Source organism: Molothrus ater, chromosome 1, assembly GCF_012460135.2.
Source record: "Molothrus ater isolate BHLD 08-10-18 breed brown headed cowbird chromosome 1, BPBGC_Mater_1.1, whole genome shotgun sequence".
Classification (NCBI taxonomy): domain Eukaryota; kingdom Metazoa; phylum Chordata; class Aves; order Passeriformes; family Icteridae; genus Molothrus; species Molothrus ater.
In genome coordinates this window covers 133,558,722-133,579,714 of record NC_050478.2, presented here as the reverse complement: position 1 = coordinate 133,579,714, position 20,993 = coordinate 133,558,722, and the positions used below count along the sequence as shown (strand labels likewise).

At 38.9% G+C, this 20,993-nt stretch overlaps 1 protein-coding gene across 1 annotated transcript in view; it reads left to right on the top strand.

Annotated features, from left to right (window-relative positions):
* NECAB1 (N-terminal EF-hand calcium binding protein 1) overlaps positions 1 to 20,993 on the top strand; it is a 49,867-nt gene that overhangs the window by 21,232 nt on the left and 7,642 nt on the right. The window contains 8 exon segments of the mRNA XM_036379201.2: positions 37 to 62; positions 2,430 to 2,484; positions 2,486 to 2,525; positions 12,615 to 12,687; positions 12,690 to 12,748; positions 13,964 to 14,090; positions 16,759 to 16,859; positions 20,595 to 20,652. Coding sequence (XP_036235094.1) covers positions 37 to 62; positions 2,430 to 2,484; positions 2,486 to 2,525; positions 12,615 to 12,687; positions 12,690 to 12,748; positions 13,964 to 14,090; positions 16,759 to 16,859; positions 20,595 to 20,652 — 539 coding nt within the window.

Sequence of the window (20,993 nt, the reverse complement as noted above, 5' to 3'; positions counted from 1 at the left end):
TAACCTCACTAACCTTCTATACTCTTATCTTTCCAGCACTCTTGACACAGAAGAGCTCTGTGGTAAGTTCTTTTTTGGGGAAGAACAAAATCTATGCCTACAGCAGCCCTGTGCAAATAAACATGCCATGTGATTATTTTTTTCTGTTTAATCTTTGTAGCTCAAACAGAAAATAATTTCCACTCAGAGAACTCCTGGGAAAATGCAGATGGCTTATAATCTTTTCAGGCTCTGTCATCCCTTATGTGCAGAATTTGCTTTGAAAATATTTTTCCTAATCAGTATTTCACACTCTCTGAGACTCAAGATCTGTTCTGACATAAAGATAGATAGATAGATAGATAGATAGATAGATAGATAGATAGATAGATAGACAGACAGATAGATGGATGGATAGATTACTTGTATTTTATTTCCCCTTAGTATGAGTTATCTTTTCTAGTTAGTTTCTCACTTTAACACTTGTCATATACCCCCACTAAAAGAAAATTCATTACTTTCCTCCTACTTGAGGCAGGGAGAACAGCAAGTTTGACAAGCTCTATCATCTTTGTTGCAATAAATCTCCTGCAAGGCCCAGATTTTGGCCCAATTACCCATTTCTGTACCTCATTCTGAGCTGTGAGTCATTTCCCCAACACCCTGTTTGCTCTCCAGCTTATCTAAGAGCACCTGATTTAGGAGTGCTTCTTGCAGCACAAAACAATTTACAAATGTTTTTGCAGGTTCTCCCACAAAATGTCAGGAAAAAAAAAATCCTACTCGTCAACACCAGACAGTTTCTGAGGGAAACATGGCAGCCTGATAAGTTTTCCAATGGTCAGCAATGTTGAAGACCTTTAAAAGATGAACATTGTCAAGTTGAATACCGGCTTGTTTACCCATCCACAGGGTGACATGGCCAAGAACCCCCTAAAAACCACCTCACCCTGTGGCTTATAAATATGTGACAAGAGGCTTATCTGAAGTGAACTGGGCTGTTACAATTTCTGCTGGTTGAGCATCTGGCCAAAATTGTATAAACCTGGCTGAGGAAGAGAGGTGGTTTTGTTCCACATGGGATTTACTGCAGCTGATGTTGCACAGGCTTGCTGGCCTGGGGGTGTCAGTCCAGCACTGACTCTGTTTATTGTCTGTTTTGATTAAGTACAGGCTGCTTCAAATGCCTTTTAAATCCTTCAAATGTTGCCACTAGGGTGTTTCTCATCTGTGAATCTGGCACTGAATTTACTCAATCCATATTTAAGCTTGTGATTATACATCTCTTTCTGAGCTATATGAGTTTATCTCAGAAATGAAGCTAAAAAAAATCCAGGGTACTAATTAATAATACATTTTAATTCTAAATAATTTCATTCAATCTCACAGCAATATGAGGTCATATCACAGTGTTCCTGGTAACTTATGTTTTCATGATTCCCCTGAGAAGCTCATGCTGACCTCTTAAAAGCCCTGAAGGGTTGCTATTTATTATTTCAAAAAGCTCCTATCTAATCTTGTTCTTCCTGTCTGCCACTTAGATGTTAATTTTTGTGCTCTTCCAGGTGATCTGATGTTTAAATGCCTTGTCTAACACAGTCTCTAAGCTTTAACATAATTTTATTTATTTCTTTTTCTTTCTTCTTTCTACACTACTTCTTTCCTGTTCTTCCCTCTGTTGTATTTCACCACATCAACCAAATGGGAAGTCAGGTCATCATTTCCCAGGTTTGTTTCCTCCTCTTGCTGTAATCCCTCTGATTATACATCAGCTCTTTCTGTTAAGAAGTCCTTTGCTTTGAGAAGCTACACAGGGACATCCTGCAACTTGTTATTTCCATGATTTTCATTAAAATTAATTTTGCATGCATTGTATTTGTTTGAAAATGTCACAGCACCTGGGACTAGAAGCTTATCTGGCCAACTCATGGTCTCTTCATTTCTCAGAGAAACAGCTGCTCTTTCCCAACCCTGCCCCACAACAGCCCCCACCTGATGTTCTCTCCTCTAAGGGCTCTACCAGAATTACTCATTTCATATCAATATAATCAAATTCACCACATACATATGAAAACTTCACTTGCTGCTAGTAATTGAAGACTATTAGACTGAAATTTCAATTTACAAAGAAGATGTAGATATTTTGAAAATAAGTTTGTTTCATCTGTAAAATGATATTTACATTTTTTGTGAATTTGACAGATCACTTATTTCAATAAAATATTTTGAAATACTGATCTTGGTATTTTAAGAATGCCAGGAACGATTTTGCAGAGAAAGAATACAAAATTTAAAAAGAAAACTATCCTTTTCATTGTAACTCTTTTTCATTTTGCATTTAGATATTCAATAATGCTGTAACTTAATTCAGACTTGATGAAGCTGATATTTAATGAGACACTGATTTTTGAGGTCATTTGTAGGTGATGTGGGATTTTTTCTTCTTTTAGATTATTTTTCAAAGCACTTAGGAGAGTATGAAAATTTTCTATCTGTCTTGGAAGACAAACATAACCATACTGAAGGCAATGGACAAAACAAAGAAAGTAAGTAAAGATTGTGAATTTTTTCTTACATTGTATATTTTGTTTGTTTGGAGTATTTCTTGTCGTTTTCTTATGAGAATTTACTAATTCATATTTAAGTTCTTCCAAATACGCATGTTTGTAGCAAAATCCAATCAGAAAAGGCTTGTCAAAATGGTTGTATACAAAATCTTTTAAGTCCTGTCTGCAATCTATTGCAGTTTGGATATAGCCAAAATGTTTGTGAATGGTCTGAAGAATGTTCTTTGCACTGTTGTGTGAAGAGGGTTCTATGTCCCCTGCCAAATGTGGGTAAGTATCAACACCAACATTTGGAAATAGACCAAATTTGAAAACAAAAATCTGGTGGGTTGAGGGAAACCTCCTGGCCAAGAACAAGATTTCATTTCCATTTGAGGCCTTTTAAACAAAAGCAGAGGTCACAGAGCCTGCCAAGAGGAGGTGCTAGGGCTGTTGCCCACCAGCACAGCAAGAGGGCCTTTAGCCTGGAGGGAGGAGATGTTTCTCAGGGGAAGAAGGTTGGTTTGTCCACCTGCACATCTCACCAGGGATGTGGCAGGGCTGCAGGACATGCCAGGCAGCCAATCCAGCTGGCACTCAGTTCACTGTGGCTGTACCTGCTCCTGTGTTCAGACCCCATCCCAGCTGTGTGGCTGACCAAAAGTGCATCAGTACATCGGGTGATTCCCTCCTCTCCCTGGCTGAACAGTTAAATGTCCTGTGCAAGGTGGAACAGCTTCAAAAGGTGAGGGAAGTGAACCAAGATCCTCCAAACCCAGCCACAGATCAACACCAGGCTAGTCGCCAAAACCAGAAATTTCAGCCAAAATTATTCAGTGAGATCCCCTGGGGTCAAAAAACCCTGCGTGTTTTTTCAGTCAATCAGTGGAGAGATCAATGTGGAAAAAGCTGTGCTTCTTTAGTGAAGCTGTTATCTTTGGTATTCAGGTGTTTGCAGGAGTAAAGTACTCATACATTTTACATAACCTGCCAAAATAAAAACCCAAAAGTGTACATTATTTATTTAGAGCTTGAGCCAGGAAGCTGAATGTCTGCTCATTCATGCTGTGCATCTTCCACTCATAATGAAGGGGCACTGACTCACTGTCGTGTTGAGCTGGATATTAAAAAGCAACAGATTGGTTCATTTTAGCTATGCATAATTTTTTAAAAATAGCCATATGTATCAAATACTGCTGCTGAAGGGCAGGATGTCATCTCATAGCAACTGGAAGTAAATAAAAGACTGCATTTAAGAATTACTTCAGAAAGTTAATTAGGAGAAGTCCCAGCAGACTAATGAGATTATAAAAGATATGTACTGGCATGACTAGAAATATGGATAAGAAAATATGGACTATTAGTGTTGCCTATGTCTACTTGAAGAACCCATCTAAAATATAACCAAACCACAATTTCTTTGAATTTTATTTTCTTAATTGAGGATTCAAGCCTAATGGGTTTTCTGTCTTTCAGGAATACTTCAGCTGACTGTTTGTTAGAGGTGGCAGAAACAGAGCAAGGCTAAAACTGGAAAAGCACTTTTAATTCTATTTAGTAGAAACTCTGTGTGAACACAGTCAAACAAAAAAGGTGTTCTCAAATATTCTAAAATAGAGCTTTCTGCCAAGGATACACTCCGACACTACATCTTTGTATGGAAATTAAATGTTCAATTCAAAGTTTGGATTGTTTTCAACAGGAACTCAGTTCTCAGGAAACAGATAGGTTATGACCTCATTACCCGATAAATCATTGGAGGGCAAATATTAAAATTTCTGTCTTAAATAGTTCAAGTTTTACTTAAGTTCGTGGTCTAAAATCTGGACTTCAGCCATCTAAAATCAGAGCTGGATGTGCAGCAAAAGTTAGTAAGCACATTGAGATAGCATAATAAATTATGTTCCTCACCAGTGACACACAAGATGTGAGACAGCTCATAGCTCAAGCTGACTCCCTGCTCAGGTTCGTGTGGTTTTAAATGGCCATTGACATGCATCCCAGGCTAGACTTGGGTTTTCTCTCCTAGTGGAGCATAAAACTTTTTGTCACCAGTCTGCCACTGCAGCCACTGAGTCCCTTGAACAGTCACTGAGTACTAGCAGCATTTATTACTCTCTTCTAAGTGATGTGCTAGTTGGAAAATTCATGTATAGAAAAGAATTCTGGAATTGAAGACCTGCACTGTGGGACCCACCTGCACACAGTGTATCTACAGTGGCTGAGTCAGTTTTCAATGACCCAGAGCAGCATGATTTCTGTGTACTTATTGCCCTCTATAGTTTGAAAAAGCTGTCAGCACAGCTTTTTTGAGCTGAGTTTTCTCCAACCTTCCAGTCCTCTGCTATCTGAAAGTGAAACCATCATAATTTGTGGCAGGAAACATTCCAGTGTGTTAGCAGGTTCAAGAAGCTTTGACTTCCTTTCACTGTTCTGGGGCCAGATCCCTCCTGCCAAACCAAACTAAACTGCACCTGGGAAGCTCTCAGGAGTGTAGGAACTGTTCACGCCCCATTGCTTGATGGGAGGTTTGAAGCTAAAAATGCAGAGGGATAGATTTCTCCAGGAACATCTTTCAGATTATTGAGTTGCATTTGGAAGCAATATACTTCAATACAAACCCCATCTAACCAGAAGATGACTTTCTGTTTCAGTACTGTTTGCTTGTGCTATATCCTCACAGCAGGAAGGAAAGTGATCACCTCTGAGTGCACAGTGATCACCTCTGAGTGCAGTGATCACCTCTGAGTGCACAGTGATCACTTCTGAGTGTGCAGTTATCACCTCTGAGTGCAGTGATCACCTCTGAGTGCGCAGTGATCACCTCTGAGTGCGCAGTGATCACCTCTGAGTGCGCAGTGATCACCTCTGAGTGCGCAGTGATCACCTCTGAGTGCAGTGATCACCTCTGAGTGCACAGTGATCACCTCTGAGTGCAGTGATCACCTCTGAGTGCACAGTGATCACCACCTCTGAGTGTGCAGTGATCACCTCTGAGTGCACAGTGATCACCTGAGTGCGCAGTGATCACCTCTGAGTGTGCAGTGATCACCTCTGAGTGCACAGTGATCACCTCTGAGGCACACACTATTCCTGTAAATACTGAGGTAGAGATCTACTTTTGGAGACAAAAAAATAGCATGCTTGCATGGGAAGGAATGGCAGACAACAGAGGAAAAGAGGGATGGAACATTGGAAATTTTCCTTTTTTCAGACTCTGCAAAAGTCTGATTCTTTACTTTGGAGGGACTTTCTTCCCTCCTTTGCAGCTCTTTTATGAAAGACACCTAACGATTTATCTGTGAGAGCAAGGGACCAGACTAGGTGAACAAGAAAAATGCATTTGAGCAGTAGTGATCAAAACTGATTTATTTAGGCCTGGTTTTAATGCAGTACTTACATACACAAAACATAAACATTAATTTTAAGATGAAAACAAGACAATTCTTCAGTGGAGCTACAAAGTTCTCGAATAGCCTTCCAAGTCTTTTGGGGGGGAAAAAACCCTAACTGCTTTTTACATGTTGCTTGTAAAAACATAGAAAGGGGGGGGGGGTGTGGTGTGCAACACAAAGGATTCAATGACAAACACAGCGTGTCCAATTATCTGCTTCTATGAAATCATTAATTTTTCTGCTTTACTCAGAAAAACCCAAAGCTAAAAGTCAGTGCAGCCTTATCATTACTTGAAAATTTCTTGATTACTCTAAAAATAGGAGCCAGTAAAATAAAAGAGAAGATTATAGGAGCTGAGAGAGTAACACAGGGCTTGAAATTTAGTTACTGATAGTGCATTTATGGTAATTATGTAAATCACTGCAATCTTGAGGGTTGATACCCATTATAAACCAGAATGCCTAGATTTTTTTTTTACTTGCATATTTGACTAATAGTAACAGTAGCATTTATGTAAATTTTATCTCAAAACAAATTATCTGGGAAGAAAGATAAGTCTTTGTTGACAGTGGTGTTCCACAACTAACATTATTTTGAGCAAAAATGAAGTTTTAAATTGCTTTTTTGTTTTCATAAAAACTGTCTTAAATTGGCTGGCACCCATTTTTCCATGAGGTTAGAATTTATTAACATTTTTCACAGAACATAGTCTTGTTCTCTTTGAAATTACACTTTTTACAAATGCACCTTTCACAGAATTAATGCAATGAATAGCTGCTGCACAAGAAAAACAGGTATTGCTCTGTTTATCCTGAGTATTAATTTTCATGCATTCACTTGGAAAACAGTTCATTTGTTCCTTTAGATTTATAACTTCTTTTTTTTTTTATGTCAATCAAAAATCATGGCATCATTAAGGTTTAGAATCATTCAAGGTGGAAAAAATCCATAAATTCATCAAGTCCAACCATTAACCTCTTGACACTGCCAAATCCACCACTCAGCCATGTCCCCAAGTGCCACATCTGCACATCTTTTAAATACCTCCAAGGATGATGACTCCACCACTTCCCTGAGAAGCCTGTTCCAGTCAGTAACTGAATTGACTGTCTCTCAAGTGAAGAGAGAAACGCTGGTGATGATGCTAAATATATCACCAGGTCCACCCTGCTACAAGGCAGAGAGGACCCTACAGATAAATGCTATTTTTATCTGGGAACATTATTAAATTATGTTTTGGACTTTCTATTTTGTTTATTTTTAAGATTGTGACTGTTAGTGCAAGTCAAGTCAAACTAAGATAAATGCAAAATGCAAGCAATTCTGAGGAGTCATGCAAGGATATTCCAGACATTCATGCCTTTCCTTTCCTCTTCTAGCTCCTTATCAGAGTAATGAAAACTCTTGGGAGCTTCTTTGATCTTTTTTTGGGGAATTTTATACCCACTGGGTCAGAAAGACACAATGCTCAAATTTTTGCCAGCAGCAGAGATTATGTGTTTAGTCAAAAATAAAGATAAAACAAAACAAAAACCCCCTTAATTTAATATTCATACCTCTAAATAGAAATTATTTCACAGCAGAAAAATAAACATTTAACTAACCATTCTCCTCTTGATACCTATCAAAACCACCAGAGGCTTTGATGTTTTATGTGTAGCAGTGCAACCTCTCCCTGGAGCAAGGGTGGTACACATTTCCCTGCTACCTGCTAATATCAAACACAGCCAAAACAGTTTCTCATCTCTAAGCTACCTGATGCACCTAGTAGCACTTAAATAGGAGTTACTTTTTACCCATGCATGGATTTTGTACACGCTATTATTGCAACAACAGTGCATTACTCCTTCAGCAATGCCAGCAGAGGAGAGTGATAGAGTGTTCTGAGAGGTGCTATTACAAATGTATGACAATCTTCTTTCTAATCAGCCATGGTTGCCTATTTTATTTCATTGCTGCTATGTCAGCACTGCAGATGGTTAGTAGAAATTGTCACTGTTCCAAAGAATTTAAAAACATAATTTATGCTAAATATAATATTTGGATAAACTTGTAAAACTTGTGCCATATTCAAAGTTGAATCTAATAATTGGGCACATCCTGCCTTTGATCACTTTTACAGTGAGGATCCTGTAAAAGTTACATTTGTGTGACATCAATACATTGAGCATCTCTCAATATGGCTTCTAGTGAGATTATGATTTTATTCTGATGCTGTTTTGATTTCTTCCTACAGTCTGAAGAATTAGATCTTGGTGATTTCATTTTAGTGAAGTTATTCTGACTAATTTTATATCCTCATTTAAAGTTGTAACCCAGGGCATTGTCCCTCTAAATTGGGATCTAAACGTAGCAGGGCAGGAGACATTCAATGATAAAGGGAATTTGAATAGATTATTTCTTACTGAGTTCTACTCAGTGATAACTGCTTTTCAGTTGACTTGAGGGTATTTTCTGTAAAGATAAGCATAAATATTTTTAGAAATTATGTTTAATATGACATATAGATAGGAAACAGAAAATTGCTAAGTGATACATCAGTAAGAAATGTCCCACTCCTTCTCCATCTCAAGGAGCTGCTCTTCTGATAATGGAGCAACAGGGTCAAGGGGAGAGGGGTGAGGCTGGCACCAAAGACTGAGAGGATCAAGAGTTGCTGAACCTTGGTAACTCTGAGATGGGGACTGCACTAGGAAATTCCTAAACCCTCCCTCCTCTGCCTTTGTAAAAGAACCTCTTCTTCACTTTTCAAGATGCTCTTTAGACACTTTTAAAGACCACAGTCACCTTTTCCACAGTAAAATCACTAATTATGTGCATTTTCAGTTTCATTAAACAAATCTTTGCTGCTTGCAAAGGTCACAGTTGCCTCTTGATGAGGAAAATGTGGAAAATTACCCTCATTCATTCACACTCAGTAAAACTAACAAGCAGAACAATATGTTAACACAGACTTATTTCATCTGGACTGCCCAGACTGTGGTGCAGTGTAATGTGTATGCTAATGAACAGTAACTAACAGCTAATGAAATTCAAGAAATGGGACATTATCCTAGTTTATGTTCAGATACCATCCATGGGTCCCATTACTGATTGGTGGCACAATGCACTGGCAGCACAAATGCTGGGCATGCCAGTCAAGCTGATTCTACCATAAGATAAACTTAATAAATTGATACAAACATGTTGTACCAGTGTGCCTCTAGTAAAACACAAAATAAGGTACTTTTCAAAGGAAATAGAGTGGTGAAATGATGGCTAAGCAAAGCATGGCTACTAATTCCTCAGTGTTGAGAGCTAGGCTTGAGGTTTAAATTGAATTGTAATGGACAGTCTTTTTCCCTCCATGACTTAAATTACAATTATTCCGATCATTTATATATCCTGAATACCCTCTTCTGTGATCTTTGAAGAACTTTAGAAAGACAGGTAGTAGCTATTTTTCACTGGGCAGGAGTTGAAGCTGCCCAACATTGCTGTGAGCTCAGAATTCTCAGAATTCTTGACTCATAAATTCTTCAAAGAAAACAGTAAAAAATTTGTAATTATTTGCTCAACTACGTGCATTAAGAGAATTAAGTTGTGAGCACTAATATTTGGGTAAGGAAAGGGTCTTTGATAATTCTAGCCTGCCAAAGATGATGTTAGCATCCTGCCTACCTTTCCCATCTTCAAAAATAGCTCTGTAAATCTGATAAGGTAACTCTAAGACATAGCTAAAGATCACAAGGACCTTTTTCATAGGGAAGCCTTAAATATAGAAGTTATGGGACAGGAATATAAAGAAAAAAAGACTAAATCCTATAGTAGAAACAGGCAATCCCTCAGCTGGGGAATAATGTGCTCTGACTCCATGAATGAGAAGGCTGAACAATTGCTTTATTAAACTGTACTACATGACACTAATACTGTACTAAATTACATACTAAAGAGATACTATACTAAGGAATACTATACTAAAATACTATAGATACTATACTAAAAAGATATTAAAGAAAAGCCTGTGACTGTCTGCAGACAGCAAGGACACAGCTTTGACCCAACTGGCCAAGGAATCAAAACAACCTTCACTGGTGTCCAATAACCAAATCACTTCGGGTAAATAATCTCCATAACACATTCCACATGTGCAAAACAAGAGGCGCAGCAAGTAGAGATAATAATGGTTTTCTCTTCTTCTCTGAGCTTCTCACTGCCTTCCTCAGGAAAAATACTATGGGAAAATTGTGCCTGCTGCTCTCTGTGAAGAGAGCGGCGGCCACAAAATCCCAGTGCAATGCACAAACTTGGAGTAGTTCTAATGAAAAAATCTTACTAACTTTAAGATGCAGGAAAGCTTTTCTGGGTAATTTTTTCTCTAGGAGTTGGAAAGCAGAAGCCTCAGACAGCAGCAAGTATTACATAGCTAATGTTTATATGATCCCCATATCTGTGAGAACCCACCTGAACTGTTCGCAAAATGAGACAACACTGATTTTACATTTAGGTTGTAATTCAGCATGTCTGTATCAGATTTACCATGAGTATCATCAGGAAGCAATATCAAAATATTTGCAACATTTACTTTCTGAATGCCCAGAATTTTAAAACACAATTCAAAAAACTTACAAGAAATAGTCAGTTTCGAGATGATTTCTTCACTTACTTCCAAGAGCAATGGCAAAAGCTGAAAAACAAATGAAAGTATACCTTCGATTTCCACTGAAAGGTTTCAATTATCTGTCCATGCTACACAGATTCACACTGTTGTTCTAACCTGCCAGAAAATCAAAATTTTTGGAAATGAAATGATTTCTTAGGTTCACTGAAGTTTTAACTCAATTACAATGGAGACAGTTTAGAAGAAGAATAAAATAACAGCTTTCCTATTGCACAAAAAGATTAATCATAGAAAGGTTGCCATAAACATTATTATAGACTGTATGAGTCCTTCAGGTAGACTGACAATCTCTCATGAGCTTCTATTTTAAAATTGTATCAATGAAAAGTTATTTGTTGGAAAGTGACTCACAGCTGATTAGTCTGAAGACAGAATAAGTAAATGTAGAAGACCCTGAAGCTTCTGGCTACATAAGTAACTTCTGATAATTCATGGGTGGTTTAACACCTGAGATTTCTGTAGCAGAAGTCTTCCAACAAGAACTAACTTAATAACAAATATTGTGAAAAGATTGCTCTCATTTGAGAGCAAAATGCTTTTAAAGCTATATCTGACAATCTTTCATTTTACATTCAAATTTCTAAACATCTTCTATTTGTGTTCTGATTGCAAATACATACATGGAAAAATTCTAAGAGAAGCCTAAAAATCAGAAAGGCATTTCAGCTGTAATTCCCATTGGAAAGAACATGAAATACCTTAAGAATACCAAAAATACTCAAATGGATTCTCAGATAGTGTAGGAGGCCACACCATTGAAGTGACAGGTCTTCTTTAAAGCTTGGAGGTGGGGGACCAGCATCTTTCTTCAGATGTGGTGACTAAAGAAATTTCTCATTGAAGGCCCCTCATATTTTATGAAACTGTTTTAGATGGAATTTTGCCCAATGGTTTTCAAGATCAGCTGAGTGAGGAGCCAACAAATTCATTCAGAGCATAAGAGATCTATTTTCTATCTCTGTTCCTGATGTGACCTCAACACAGTAAGTAGAGGCTCTAGGGGTCTCTTCTCTTCTCTTCTCTTACATTTATTAGTGAGAAAAAAAATAAAGAGGGTGTTCATATCATTGTAAAGGTGGCCCCCTCACAAAGCATTACCTACGTATTACTGCAGAACTGCCAAATCACAGAATCACCTAATGGGCATGGTTGGAAGGGAACAGTGTGTTTTTGCAGATTTAGGCTTGCCAGAAACATCAAATTTGACCCCAGTCATGGAAATATGATTTATTGGGCCAGGGAGACAACAGGCATAAAAATTGATTTCTGAAATTATCTGCACAAAAAAAAGCATAAATATTTTTGATACATACAATAAATTGGTAATGTCATTATTCAAAGAACCACTACAAATTGCTAAGCATAGGTGCAAACTTTTATAATAACCAAACTCTAGTTTAAATTACATTTAGATACATTATTTGAAATTGTGAAACATACAGATATATGGTTTCAAAAATAATTAAACAAATTAAAGGAACAAAAATCAGTCAAAGAGTGTTAAATTCAGAAGGCAACCTCTCTCACACAGTCCTTCAGCCAACTGCTGGTGGGATTTTTCAGGGGAGTATCTTAAGCATGTGCTCTGCTCCAAGACTATTCCCATAATCAATGTCTGAGACAGGCCAGTGGGCTTGAGAAACATCTTTTCACAAGAGTGGATCTGAATTAAAACTTTAAATTCAGTTCTGCAGCTGTCAGTCTTACTTTGGCTTTTCCACATTTCAGAAGTAATGTGGTGCTGCCATCAACTGGAGTTAAGGATTTAAAGAAATGGGTCTTTTTGAGTAGAAACTGTATTGTGTCACTGTGTACTTGAGCCTCTCAGTTTGAGTGGGAGTTGTGCCTACACCTGGAAATTCAGAGGGCTTTTTGTCCATCAGCAAAGGTTGTTTGTGTGGTTTACATTTATAAACATGGAAACATCCAACCTGCTTCCTTCCTGAATGAAGTCTGAACCTTCCCTCATGTATTTCTAAATTATTAAGCAAAGCCTGACCTTTTGGGTTTTTTTTTTTTCATTTAATCCTTAGGACTATCAGGAGGCTTCCAGTTTGGAGCAGTTTGTAACTTGCTTTCTTTTGAAGGAGACACTGAACCAGCTGCAATCCTGCAGAGCTCCCTGGAGTGTGCCATGGAAAGCACGGAGGAACAGAGCGCAGGAGAGGTGAGCAAAGCCCTCTTCAGCTGCAGGGAAGGGGTGAGGAGTGAGGTCACAGTGAAACTCCACAACTGCTTTACATTTCACCCAGAAATCTGATAGAGGGAATAACAGGAGAAATAGGGATACACTTTTTATTCCTTATAGGAACACACTAATAGGAGTTTTCCTGAAATTGAATGCATCTGATGTGGGGCTGCCTGTAGGACAGTAATTTAGGTACCTGCTAGGTTCTGCTGACTTATTTTTAAATCCCTGGACAGTTTAATATGAAACGTAGAAACCAAACCACTGCACTATAAAGAGCTCTGAAATTACTAAGATGCCTGATTATTTTGTTTGTTTTTTCCAGCTTTATAATTTATCTTTTTTTGATGCACGATGCAAAAATGTTAAAGGAAGAAAATAGCCAGATTTTTGCTTGTCACAGCTTCTTCCTAGAATATATGGCCATATTCTGGTTAACTTCTAGCTCTGTAAACTCTCAATCACCTGGGTATCCTTCATCCCTCCAAGGGTTTTAGCTTGATCTCCATAATGAGATTTTGTAGAATCAAAGGTCAAAAAGTTGAAAGTTGAAAAGTTGAAAAGTTACTTGGTTATATGGAAATTTTTCCTTAGTATGCTATGTTAAAGACAATAGGGAAAGCAAAATACAAACTGTTGTATTTTATGGACAAAGAAGATCTTAAGACCTTTCTGTTGGAAATGTAATTCTTTTTTCTATTGGAAATGTAATTTTTTTCTTTGTTTTGCTGTTGGGTTTGAGATCCCCTGAAGTACAGGAGTAATACCTGGTTTTGTGCCAGCATCTTGACTGTAGGAATCAATCAGGTTTTGAAAGTCTGAGGGTGCACCAAGCATGCACAGTGTCTGTGCACCTCTATTCAGGCCAGTTCCTCTGCAGTGATGCTACAAAACTCCTGTGAATGAACAAACTGTGAATGATTACCTAAGTCAGGTCAGAACCACAGTATGCACAGATAGTGACCTTGAAATTTGTCTCCCTCAAAGATTTAGGTTTATGCCAGCTTAACCCTCTTCTTTTTTTCTTTTAACTTCTTTAATGACCTAATCAAAACTAATGAGTAATAGTGAAAATCCAGAAAATAATTCAGTGCTCTCAACAGGTATTTCTTTTTATTTAATTCAAAAGGGAACATAAAAGCACACTTTTTGAGAACAGAGAGAGAAGAGTTCTCCCACATTTTTTTTCTTAAGAAGTCTCCTGTGTTTCTGTGCGGAAAAGATCCAACAAAACCAGAAGTGCTCTCAGTTCAGTGGCCAGGAAAATGCTTAGCTCGAAGGCTTCAGAGGAACAACAGCCTGTCATCAAATAGCCCTTATTGTAGCACAGATATGGTATTTCACATTTTAAACACATAGACATATATACAGAAAAATTCACACAAATCTTCCTCTCTAAGAATTTAATTTAGACATGTAACTAAGACACTTTACTGGCAGAAGACAATTTCAATTTAATACAGAAGATACTAAATGAAAACTGAGGAAAATTAATGCATATCCATAGATCTGAAATTATAAAAGATAAAAACTTAATTGTGGGCCAAAGTGTGTATTTTGGATTGATTCAACATTTTTTAGGTAATCTGTATTGCTTGCAGACATGAAAATGTGAAGGCATGACTTATATGCAACCAAGTTCTCTGCCATGACTCACATCTCAGCTGAGGGGAATAAATAATAAACAGAAAAGGAAGACACAAAACCAGAAAGAAAAGAATATTTCATTTAAGATAACGCACACAAAAAAAAAACATCTGCAGCAGAATTTCTGCTTTGGAAAATGATGGAGTACTTTGGTAAATGGGATTATTTGGAAGCTGTGACATTAGGCATGAAGCTGCAGTGAAGACATCTCTGTGCTTAGTTACATGTCCCAGAATCAAGGCATGAGGATAACTGAAACAACAAAACATTTAGTGGGTCTATCTCTCTTCTTGACCATGTGTTGACCTCTTCCTTTTAAACCCTCTGCTGAGGACTTTTCTGTCACTCACATTCATGACTCACTCCCTGCCACTCACCAAATGATGCTGGTCTTTGAGAGCAGTGATGCAGGATGATGTTTGGTCTCTTGTGGGTTGGTGTTCCTAACAGGGAAGGTCACAGAGCCTTGTAGCTGCACTCCTGATTCAGAAGGAGCCCAAACAAATGCAAGCTCTACCAAATCCACTCACTGTATTGGTGTAATCTTAAAGAGCTAACATTTTCCTCCACAGCTCTACTAATAGCTGACGGCTGTCTACTTTCCTACACAAGGTTTGTGTTTGTCTTGGCACTTGGTCTTCCTGCTTACTGCCAGCTGCCCACAGTAACACTGTGGTGTGCACCCAAGGCTCAGGCCAACATTCCTTCAGCCTGTGTACCTGCTCAGGTAAAGCCACACCCTGTCTCCTGTACAGACCAGAGCTGTGGTATGTTCTCAGCATTAGGATTTCTTTCTTTGGTCAAAATATATGCAAGTGACACAAGAACTCTCAGCTGGGAAATGAGAAGGTTGATGAATGTGGATAACAAGAGCATTTATTGAAAAATCTTCCATTTCTGATAAATAACCTTCCTCTCTTCTTAAAGCAACCACTCATTTACACATTTACATGATGGGTGATGTCAGAAACTTCTTTAATAATGCAAATATTTGTTTCCTTGAGTACTGTCATTTTCATTTGGCAGACAATTTTCACAATACTTTAGCAAAGCAAAACTTTCCAGAGATATTAGAGGGACTCACAGAATCACAGAATATCCTGAATTGGAAGGGACTCATAGGGATCATCAAAGTCCAACTCCTTACCCTGTATAGTGTCATCCCCAAGAATCACACCATGTGCCTGAGAGCATTGTCCAAATGCTTCTTGAACTCTTGATGCTGTGACCACTTCTCTGGGGAGCCTGATCCAGTGTCCAGCCACCCTCTGGGTGAAGCACCATTTCCTGATATCCAACTTAATTCTCCCCTGACACATCTGGATGCCATTCCCTGTCACTTGTCACTCTCACCAGAGAGAAGAGATGGGCACCTGTCTCTCCTCTTCCCCTCACAAGGAAGTTGCAGACTGTGATGAGGTCTCCCCTCAGTCTCCTCTTCTCCAAACTGAACGAGCCAAGTGACCTCAGCTGCTCCTTTTATGGCTTCCCCTCAAGACCCTTCACCACCTTCATAGCCCAGATGCTTTTGCCTGTCTAGAACAATATAGTCTAGCTCCAGCCTGCTATATGACATCAGATTGGGTTGGATGGGGCACTGAGCAATCTGACCTAGTGGAAGGTTCCCTGCCTGTGGCAGGGGAGTTGAAATCTGATGATCTTTGTTGTCCCTTTCAACACAAACCATTCTATGATTCTATGATCAGGTCACCACACAGACAGGAATATCCCTGCAGTGGAGATGGAGAACTTTCTTCTGTTACCAGCATTATTTCAAAAGCACTGGCATTTATAATGTAGTTTTCATTCTGTCTTGGATTTCTATTGAATCTTAAAAAGAAAGAAAATAATTCATTGAGTCAAATCATGTTTTCCTTTAGTTCCACCTGTCGCAGTGAGGGAAACTTGGACGCTCAATATGAGTGTTTAGCAAGCTTTGTTTATTGAAGAGAGCATCAGGCTTTTATGCACAACAAGTAATAAGCTCATACATATTCTGCAAGCTAAGCAATCTACTGGCTATACTACAATATCAGCTCTTCCTCATACCTTAGGGGTTACATCTTTCTTTTCTCATGTCTCTCTCACTACTTGTTATTGTACTACAGCTATGCTCGAGGACACAGTGTTTTGCAGGTGCAGGGACCCAGATTAGCTGCATCTTCCCAATTCTTGGTCTAGAACGTGGCCCCTGTCACGTAGCCATTCTTCCACATCCACCTAAATGAACATTGAACTAGTTGCAGCACAATCTTTGAAAAGCCAAAAAATTTGCAGGGATATTTTTTTTATAAAATACAGGAATACGCTATCTACCAGCAACTTAGCAACATTTTATAAAGGTTAATCTTTTCTCTTTTTCAAAGGTTGGATTGAAGAAGACAGCCAATGGGTGATCCAGATAAACAGACTCCAGAGGCTAATTGATAGACTGGAAAAGAAGGTGTGCAGGCTTTTCCACCTGTTTCTTCTTTCACTTTCAGTAAATTAATCCTTAAACCACAAATGTTTTCAATGCCCCAGTTGCAACATTACCTAAGAGACCTAACACTCATTAAATGCCTACATTTTCTTCCACCTTCGTCTTTCCTATTCATGACATTGTTTTTCCATGCTCTTCCCTTTCCCCTCCCATTACCACAGATTGAACTTTTCATAAAGATGTGAAAAATTGTATTATTCTATGACTGGAGAATGTTAATGTATTCAGTAGTGCTTGTTTGTGAGAGCATGTTACAATCTTCCTCTTTTATGATCTGATATTTTCCTCTTCCTCTCTAAACTTTTACATGAAAGCTTGGTAGAAAGTTTTGTTTCCTCCTTTCCCATCAGAGAATACTCATTTATAAAGATTAAACTGCTTTGCTTGTCAGTACAGTTCAACCAAAGTCTGATGCAAATATTTTTGGGAGCTGGCTGCAGCAGCTCCCAGAGCCCAGAAACCACCTGTGTTTCCCACACCAAAGCAGAGCCCTCCAGGAGTCTGACAAATCACCCATCTGATCAGCAATGCCAGGGCTTCCCAGTGCTTGTAAAATCCTGAGCCACATCTGTCTGTACAGAAAATATCTATTCTTCATTATTACTCTGACTTGATTGTTACTCTGGTGTTCAAAAGTTGTCTTAAAATCTGTATGTGATGATTTCTTTTTTTCTTTTTTATTTTAAGAAAGAACAGCAGAGGAAAAAGTAAGGTTATAAATTCCTGAGTTTTTCTCTGCATTAAATTTCCCTATTGAAGGACAGACAGACAATTTCAGATACGCCCTAAGGGAGTGGCCGAATGCAGTGGATTTTGGGACCCAGGGTGTTTCTTCCTCCTTGTCCACTAGAGGTGAGGTTTTGAGTTGTGCTCTCAGACCCAGGAGTAGCTCCAGTCCCAGTGCAGCTGCTGCTGTTCCTCCCCACAGGTCAGTGCTCACCAGCAGTGAGACTGCCTGCACTTCAAAGACATTGGCATGGGTCTCTTCACCAGCACCCACACAGGCAGCACTCACAGGGACATGAAACAGTCTGATCCTGTTCTTTTCTTCTAGTTGCTTTGGATATTCCCCTGTGAATATTGTCATCTAGTATTTGTGGCTGGACCCATACCCCTTACCCAGGCACTGGCTCAGACCTTGGGTCAAGGCAGAAAAACATTTCCTGTTACTCAACCACTAGTCCAGCTTGAGTTCAGTAGCAAGTTACACACACAGAAAATAGTTAAGTGAGGATTTTAACAAAAACCCAATAAATGGTGGTGACTTGGCACAGGCCTCAGCAAGAGAAGCACACTGACCTTTCTCTGCCTTTCCCCCCAAAGAAAAAAAAATGCCCCTAACTACCTTTCCCTTTTGGTCCCAGTTTGGTATTTCTGTTATCTCAGCCTAAGTACTGATTAGCTGCATGTGGCCACCCCCAGCACTGCTGGCCTTGCTCCAAAAGGAGCCCAGTGTTCCCTTTGGTTGTCTCTGCAGTCTGACAGTCTCTCGCATCACTTCTCCTTAACCAGCTGTGAAATGTGGCCATTCCTTGTGGCACTGTCCATGACTCTGTCAGCTTCTTGCTCTGCTCTTGCCGTGCAGCTCCTCGTGGTCTGCTCAGTGCAGTAAGCTCTGCCCAGGGGTACCCGTGAGCCTCTGCCCAGCCACTTCCTCCCAGAGGCCATTTCTGCATGGGAAAGGCAATTACACAGCAGTTGCCACATTAGGGACATTTTAGTAGCAACTTGATCTTTTTCTGAATAGATATAAATTGGATTTTGAAATGTCAAAGTCCACCATGAAAGGTAAGTCTGGCTTTACTCTCCACTCAGCTTTGGAAACAGCAGCTTACTGCCCTGCCACAATTGCCACCTGACATGGAACTGATGCCAAAAAAAACCCATTTAAAAGAATGTTACTTTAAAAAGAAATAAACATGGCATTCAGCAATAATGCAGTTCAAATGTTACAGAAAGCAGCCAAACATTTTGTGGTAAATAAACTTATAACAAGGGTGTTATAAAATGATCAATTTTTTACAGACAAATAACAGAGAACCTGAGTCTGAAAAGGAGCTTGGTGCCAAAGGGAAGCAGTGGCAGGGTATAAACCTCCCATAATTACCTCCTTGTCAATATAAAACTTGATTAATAAAACATAGCAATTACATACGTCTAATTTTTCCAGTAGACAACCTATCTATATTCACCTTTGTCTAATTTTGCATCTACTTGAATTTGTATCTCACAGCCATGTCTGACTGGGAGAGGCATTAAATACCAGCTGCCTGTCAGACTAAAACTCCTCTTCTTGACTTTGCCCTGAAAAAGATGAGAAAGGATTGCACAATCATTCTAAAAGGCAATTTCAGAAGCCACCACTTCTCAGCAGAGGTGAGGTAGGATCACAAAGGCATTTTAAAGCCTCTGAGCTGCATCCATTTTTATTTTCAGGCTTTATTTACATATACTGGCAAAGAAAACAATTATTTTCTTGCTACATTTAGAGAAATTTTGCAGCACTTCCTGGAGTCATTCCTTTCCTCTCTTTTTCCATATGTTTCCTGACCAAAACAAAGGCAGTGAAAGTGAACTTTCACTTCAAGAATACACTTTTTTTTTCCCCCTCGTTTTTTTTATCTGAAGTGTGTGCACTGACAATAAAGCTGGCTGTCTTTCCCTTCCCACACACATTTCATGACTTCAACTTCACAGCAGCTTCTGAACACTTCACTCCTGCCTTGCTCTGCCACCTGCTGCTGGTGGAGGTGCTCTGCTCATTTGAATTCTACCTGCACATCTCTAGTTGGTTTTCAGTGAGTACAGCATCTGTGCTGGCAGAACAGCTGCTACCTGAGGTTAATCAATCCTCACCCATGCTAGGAGTGGAAGATTTTTCTCTTTGTTGCACAAGAACTGTGTTCAGTGAGACGTGAAGCACCACTAACAGAGCGTGTTTTGCTCCAGCTGCTTATTGCAAATCAATCTGCTTTTTTTTCTTAGGCACATGGGTATTTTTCAGAATATCATAATGGCACTGGGTTAGGAGGTACTGCATCTGCCTGGCAAGCAAAGAATGATTTTGTGTGTGTTACAGGTTGGTGTTGGTGTGAATCACTGATTCCTGAAGTGCACATCCAGTTTGGGTACCAGGTGCACTCACAGATGCATCTCTTTGCTGCTGCCCAGCCCATTCTTACAGCAAGGGCTGAACAGAGGTTCAGAGACCTGACTTGGACCATCATGCACATCTCTTTCAATGCTAGAAAACAGCCCCTTGGAAACACAGATTCCCTGCAGGGAAGTTTCTTCTGTGTAAAATTTCATGACTGCACAACAGTAGCTGATAGTTCATTTGAAATTGCCATTCTTACTCATCTCCACAGTCCATGAGACAATTTGAGAGGATGTCTGTCTTTTCTCAATTAAATCCAATATACATTTGGGAACAAGCAGATTTGTTAAAATGAAAAATCACCTGCCAAGCACTATAAATAAAACTTTACAAGACAGCCTGGGCTGGAATTAACCACTGAGGCATGCAGGATCATGTAAAACTTGTGTTTGACTCAGAACTAATAAAGAAGGGATTTAACTTCTTGAGGTAGAACAGAATCTAGGTTTTGGAATAGCTTGTAAAAAATGTAAGAGTGGAATACATCTGTATTATTGACTCTTCTTACAATTTCTATTTTCTTTTCAATTGCCTCAAAGGACCTAAAGCTTGAGCCACTTGAAGAGGAAGTTTTGGAAGAAAATGCAAGATCTGTAAGTACTGTTCAAGATAATGATTTTGACATTTTATTTTAAGCACCAGGCATTGAGACCACACCTGGTCTCTTTTGTTAAAAAATAATTTTAAAAATCTTTATCCTCACTTTTTCCAGTGATAAGAATCCATTTTAGTTAGCAGGATACACTGTGCAAAAGGCAACAACAAAATTTAGAATATGTGAGTAAAACTTTTATATTAACTTTTTAAAGGACAGAGTGAGCCAAAACCTTAACACACATAAGGAGAAAAATTAATAAGATTTATCAAATTTGGCAGCAATGTTTATGGGGTGGTAGCTTCTCTGCTCCAAATGCTGAATGCATGCTTTAACCATTGTT